General features: G+C 31.3%; 1 protein-coding gene across 1 annotated transcript; it reads right to left on the reverse strand.

The window, feature by feature from the left end:
* Nucleotides 1-5,172: 5,172 nt before the first annotated feature.
* Nucleotides 5,173-6,086, reverse strand: LOC110092259 (heavy metal-associated isoprenylated plant protein 23). Its single transcript, XM_020816737.2, has 2 exons — nt 5,858-6,086; nt 5,173-5,778 (listed from the first exon to the last, which is right to left on the reverse strand). Exons 1-2 carry the CDS (start codon nt 6,012-6,014, stop codon nt 5,480-5,482), a joined length of 456 nt encoding a protein of 151 aa, XP_020672396.1. The 5' UTR covers nt 6,015-6,086; the 3' UTR covers nt 5,173-5,479.
* Between the last annotated feature and the right edge of the window lie 1,284 nt (nt 6,087-7,370).

Below are 7,370 nucleotides of genomic sequence, written 5' to 3' on the forward strand. Positions count from 1 at the left end.
ACAATTAAGTAGAAATTTTTTGTGGAGATAAATTTATACCAAGTGGAATATTATGGGCCTAGAAATAATGGGCCTAACAAACATTCCGTGGAGAGCAGCCATAAATAAAAATCTGAAAGTTTTTATGGCAAAAAAGGTGAAAATATTTGGTAGTTAAGCATTAAAATATGTACGTATAAGTAATCAAAAACATGTATAATGAAAAAATAATAATAATATGCATAATTTCAAAGTAGAAATTTCAAACTTCTTTTAACTCAAAAAATTAAAAAGCAAAAATTATATCTCAATTTTCAAGAATACTTAGGATTTTAGGGCGATTAACTCATTAAAATTTTATATTTAATTTGTCTTTTAAATTAAATTTATGTTTTAAAAACTAAATACTTAATAATTCGAATTTTAATTATTGTTAATCAGTCATAATTGTAAACAGTATAATTTGAAAATAGCTTGCTTATCAAATAATTTAGTTACTAATTATTTAATTACTTATTTAGATATTATTTTAATAAGTATTTGATTGGTAATTATATTAATAATTATTTAACTAATTAGTTATTTATTTAAAAAAACTAATTGCATTAATTAAATTAATTATAATAATTCTTAATTGAAAGTAAGAAATTCTGTGAAATAAAGATATTTTGATTATTTAGTTAATAAAATAATTGAGAAGTGATTACCTTCTACATGATATTTTATGATATGACGTCATTTCTCAAAATAAATAGATGACTTTATTTAATAGTAATTTTTTTACATAATAAAAATTTTATGCATAATTATAATATATTATCTTGACACCCTTACCTATAAGAGCACATTCTTAATCCTACATAAAACCACAACTTGAGCAATACTGATAAATTATTATGTGCGTAAATCGAACGTAGAATGTTGTCCGGAGACCAACTAGAACACGCCACGTCAGCGGCACCGAGCACTACCAGGCATAGAGATGACCTAACATATTATTCTGATTAGTCTCCGAACAACGTTCGGTATCCACACAGAATAATTAACGAGTAAATACCTCACCTCTCGATGACATTGAAACCTCGAGAAACAATGTGTTCTGCTGGACCATCATAATGATATATTCTTAATGACCTTCACGGTAGAAAAAAATGTCAGAACACAATATGCCGGAATAACTATTTTCTTAGCCAACTAATCATAGTGCCCTAAAAATCGGCATTAACTCAGCAATCATGAGCCGTTTATGCAATCGTTGGGCTTCTGAAAGGATACGGAGCCCATGGGCTTTGGGGTGCTCTCGTCGAAAAAGAATTAAGAGTATAGTCCTCCGGCCTGCTCGTTTGTTAGCTCAAAGCGCGAGATAACCCGAAATTATTTTGCACAAAAATTTAGCAGAGGTTATTTGATTTTTATAATAGGTGTAAAGTAAAAGAAATATGTGAATCTAAACTTAGTTTGAAGTATTAAAAAAAAAAAGATTCAGACAATGCCAACATCATTTTCTATGAATTTTAAATTTGGCTGAATCGAGCGAATTCCTAATATAATTACACCCATGCTTTATTCTTGAAATATTTGGCAATCTTGTGATGTGTAGTCGTGCCAGTAGCATGACCTTCATACTCATGAATCCGCACCAATGACCCTAACGCACGAGCCCAACCATCTTCCTCACATCCCATAAGAGAGCTCATAACATCAACTATCATTTCTTCTCAAATTTAGCCTCGTTAAATTCAAGCATGAATAGCAAATTAAAAAAAATGGATTCTTAATTTGCAAATTAAAAAATTTGGATTCTTAATTTGAGCCCGTCGATTTAGAATTTTGCTCATCCAAGATAAAAGTTTAACACACATCGAAATCCCAAATCATACCAACCAACCTATGATCATCATCAATACTAATCTCAGAGCCATTGATATATATATATATATATATATAGAGTATTAATCTTAAGATTTTTAGCCTCCGTCATCTTAAGAGGATGATGGTCAATATGAATCTCAAAGATGACTTAGCTTAATTGCCACAAATTGAAAGTGTTTGGTTAGACACTAATTTTGGGTGTGATGTGACATATATGTCAAGCATATGTTTGATTAAGGTATCAAAATATCATTCATTCAATTCCACATAATACTCTTTGGGGGGAAGGAAGATACTAATTTCCTCTATTTTTCTTCTCAAATGGGAAACTCTATTTAGATGGTTATACTTCATATTGATATATGATCTTATCCAATAACTTAATATCATAAATGTTTTTTTAGGAATTAAACCCCTTCATTGGGTTATTTATTTTATATTTCAAATGATTATGTACTAGATCAATATTAGGGTCATGACAACTTATTTATTTAAACTCTACGATCGTTGAATATTGTATCTCAACAATAATAACAATAACAACATCAATCATTTACATGGGGTTTGCTAGATGAATTATTTTTCTCTATTATGTCATGTTAAGAGGCAACTTTTAATTTAAATCTATTACAAAAAGGTCATTTTTAATATTTTTCAACCAAGTCTTTTTAGGTCTATTTCTATCACTCTTAACATAGGCCAAATCTAATACATTCACTCTCCTAATCGAGTCATCAGAAGGCCTACAATTTATGTGACCAAAAAATCTAAGGTGACTCTCTATAATCTTATCTACCAATGGAGCTAATCTAGCAGTTTCATATATATGCTCATTTCATATTCTATCCCTAAGAGTAAAGCCACTCATCCACCTAAGCATCCTCATCTATGTAACACCTAACTTAATTATATGCTTCTCTTTTAAAGGCCAACATTCTGCGCCATAAAGCATTGCAGGTCTCGCCACCATTATATATAATTTTCTTTTAAGTTTGAGTTGTACTTTTCTATCACACAATAAGACCGATGCATTCCTCCACTTCAATCGTCCAACTTGAACTCTACCAATAATATCATCTTCTATGTTATTATCACTCTAGAAAATAAATCCTACATATCTAAAACATGTACTCTTATTTAATAACTTGATCACCCAAAGTCACAAACTCTATATTAGATCTATTATTAATAAAACTACCCTCCTTGAATTCAATTTTAGATCTACTCAAACGAAAATCTTTTGGCTCTAAAGTTGACATCCATAATTCAAGTTTACCTTCAACTCCCTCTCGTCTTATTAACAAGAAGAATATTATAAGCAAAAATAATAAACGAGGATGCATCCTTCTTCAAATGATTAGGAAGAACATCCATGACTAAAGCAGAAAAGGTATGGGCTTAAAACTGAACCGTGATGTAATGAAACTAAAATAGGAAAATACTTTATTCAACCTCTTTGTGTTTGAACACAAGTAATAGCTCCTGCATACATATACTTAATGACTTGCATGCAAGCATTATTTACCTCTTTCTTTTCTAAAACTCTCAATAGCATTTCTCTTGGAACTTTATCAAAACTTTTCTCTTAATTAATAAATATCATATATGGATCCTCCTTATTCTCCATATACTTCTCCATCAAATCTCTCAATAAATGAATAGCTTCCATAATAGACCTATCTGACATGAGTCCAAATTGATCTTGAGAAACATTAGTATCATGTCGTAACCTATGCACAATTACTCGCTCCCAAAAATTTAAAATATGGCACATTATATAAATTCCTCTATAATTTGCACACTCTTGTGCATCACATTCATTTTTAAAAATAGAAATCAACACACTCATTATACACTCATCTGACATTAAATATTGCATCTCATGTGCAATAAATCACATAAGGGTATTGTTCTTCATCCCATTCTGGATGATAATGATAGGAAATTTTTAGTTGTTAGTTTTGATACATAGGCATAAGTTTTTTTTTTTTCTTGAAATAATTTTTATTATGTTAAAATATGTACCATCTTGTAGTTTATAATCCCAAAATATCTTAGACCTCATCAAGAAAACAATAATAAATTTAAAGACATGAACAAACCATAAGAGAAGTAAAATTAAATTTTATTTTAATAAGGAGAGAGTTATGAAATGAGAAAGTTAGAAAGATGCTACAATGATTGTGATTTTTTAATCATCCTCAAGTCAAGTAGGGTCATTTTTGAACAAAATTCTTTACCCATTTTCTCTCCTTTCAAGTTAGGTTCTAATATGCTCAAATTCCCTAATGAATCAACATTTTATAGCATATATCGAACCCATTTTTTACCCTATTTAATATTCGCTACATAGGTAATAAAATAGATAATGAAAACTTTGACTTTCATAAATCTTGATCCTTTGCGTCATGGTTAAAATTAAAAAAAAAAAATCACTCAAAATCATGATGCATTGATGTGCTTGAATTTGCTCTTGGTTCATGCCAGTCTAATGATATTAAAAGGCCCTCATCTTATTATTATGAGCTAATTAATCTAACCTCTCAACTTAGAAAATATATTTTAAGGTATGTATGAGTATTGAGTTTACACTCTAAAACTTGAGCATTTAAGCTTAAAATAAATGCATCGATTAATTTATTGGCTCAACTCTGAGGGGCTATTTGGTAGCAGGATTTAGGCCCAATTTAAGGCAGATTTGGCCTAAAATGCAAAACCAAATCTCACGACAAATGAAAGCCAACGTAGATTGAAAATTCCCCCTTTTCATGCTAAATCCCTGATTTCCGAAATCCTCTATTTTGCCAGATATAAGGTTTTATGAGCGTGAGAGGAAAGAGTCTGCTCGTTAAATCCGCTCTATAATCAAACAGTTACACATGATTTAAAAGAATTTATTATGAATGTTAGCAATAAATTTTCAGGATTTAGGCCTCCTAGGATTTCCAAAATCTAGATTTAGAGAATTTATGAAATCCTACTTAAATCAAATATTGAGTGCTACCAAACAACCCCTCATCATTTGAGCTCTCAATAACAAAACAAAACATTAGCAATAAATGTTCAAAATCCAAACAATGAAATGAAATCTTAGAATTTGAAAGATCATATCAACTCTCTACACTAATAGGCTATTTAGCTATAAGTAGGCTTCAACTTAAATAAGGCTATTAATTATAAATCTTTAGAGAATAATACTTTCTATTTGATAAGATTTTTTAGCAAAATCTTTCATAATCCTACTTAAATTTGAATGCCAAACAGCTTTAGAATCATCAAAGTGCAATCAATGATTCATTACCAAACAAGATGATAGAAACAGTAAATTCTGCTTTACAAAGACTGAAACTCTGATTCCATTACTGCTCCCACACCTCATTCCCAACATGAGTTGAATTCTTCACTCTTCATACCAATATCACACATCAGAACCTCCTCAAAATACAATCATAAAAATTGAGAAAGGACACAAACAGATCAAAAACCTTCTAAAACTCTTCAGATCAAAACATGAAACTGAAAGGAAGAAGGAAGAAAATATTTCCTGCACTGCTTTACATCAAACAGATCAAGAAAACAAACTCCTCAGAACTATTAATTACTAGAGATTTTAAGATCTTCTTCTTCTTCACATGACAGAGCAGGAATTTGGATTTTCATCACTGAACATGTTTGCGATATGCTCCTCTTGTCTGCTCCCCTGTGTAGTAACAGTAAAATTCTCTACATTCCTCACATATCCAGGTGGTGCTCTCTTATCATAAGACTGAACAGCGTAGGGTTGAGAAACCAAGTTGTAAGGCACATAAGGCCATATCTCAGCCTTCTTCCCTGTGGATTGAACCTTCTTTAATACTTTGTTTGGCTCCACATAACCAGTCACCGTCACCTTCTGTTGTTTCATGTTTATGTGTACAGACTTAACTCCTGCAAAATCCAACAAATCAAAAATTAATTAATCATACAGAAGGGTTTACAGAGTTCAGAAGGGAGAAGAACTTATAACCTTTCATGGAGGAGAGAACTTTCTTGACTTTAAGCTCGCAACCCTCACAGTCCATCCTCACTTTGAGCTCCACAGTTTGAAGTTGCTTCTTCTTCTTATGCTTGTGGGTGCTTCCAAACAAGTCAGATAAGTAATCTATAGTTCCACTTAGGCCCATGGCAGTACAAGTTGAGAGGTTTGGAGAAGAGGAAGAAGTGATGTGAGAAGGTAAGCTGAAGGATGGGTGGGATTTATGTAGCCAAAAAAGGAGAAAAGTGAGAAGGAGAAGACAGCTTGTTATATTTCCTATGGTAAGTCACAGCAAAAGGTCCTAGAAAAGGACCATAGCAACTTTTTCTCGAAATAAGCAAAATGATGTGATCTAGACACAGGAAATGGAGATTACTGTATTTTGATAAGGAAGGATGGGGAAAGTGTCAAGGCAGATGGGTTTGGCTTGATTGGAGCTGGAAATATCTTTTGAAATTAAATGAAGGAAATTTTCAAAATATAGCACATAAAATATTTAAATTTAACATATCAATGGGTATTAAATTTAAATATTTAACATATCAATTGTATTAGTTATAGCAATAGTTATTAAAATATATATAAAAAAAAAAACACATCTTGTTATGATCCTTCATCATATCACCACATCATTAATCTCCCTTCGTCACACTCTATCGTTCACCTATTTCTTAAACTCTCTCGACCTCCACACTTCCCATCTTATACTCCCATCAAAATTCATGATACCCATTGCAACAATGAGTTGAGGAAATTACATGAGAGCTTGTTGATGGACTTTTTATTATGTGCGGATATCATACATAGAACACCGGACAGAGAGAACCGTCCGATTTTCTCTATATTTATAGTAAAAGCGCAAACAAAACTCAACTGTTACAGTAATTGTGCTTTTGACTATGCTTTTACTATAAACATAGAGAAAATCGGACGGTTCTCTCTTTTCGGTGTCCGCACCCAATAATCTCTCTTGTTGATGGGGTAGTAGTGGCTGCAGATATTGTGGTGCGTGATGAGAATACAAAGTCAAGCACGAGCTCATTGAGAAACGACATCAAATAAATCATCACGACAAAATTCAACTAATGTCCGACAAAACACCATTAACTATGTTAATAGCATGCAAGATGATAAAAATAGTAAAATGTAAATTTTATTTTACCTTCTAAGCTCTTATCAAAATTTATTTTAACTGTGGCATCCAATCACTTTCAAATGCTAAATAAAAATGATAATAATGAAAATAGAATTTTTTAGTCATATCTATTCAATATTTTTTTTCATGACCTCTTAGATTAAGATGCCACAAATTTTTGAATCATCTTATCTTTTTCAGTCTACAAGTAAATTTTTATTGTAATTTTAATATATTTGGGGCATAGCTCTCATCTTTGAGAAAAAAAAAACATGGATTTAATATTTTTCTCCACAGTTGGGGGAAAGTCAGGCCAAAATTGAAGGCTGGAAACAGCAGATTACTTGCTTCATTTTTGTTGGGACTATG

The sequence above is a fragment of the Dendrobium catenatum genome, unplaced genomic scaffold (genome assembly GCF_001605985.2).
Source record: "Dendrobium catenatum unplaced genomic scaffold, ASM160598v2 fragScaff_scaffold_1088, whole genome shotgun sequence".
In the NCBI taxonomy this organism is placed as follows: domain Eukaryota; kingdom Viridiplantae; phylum Streptophyta; class Magnoliopsida; order Asparagales; family Orchidaceae; genus Dendrobium; species Dendrobium catenatum.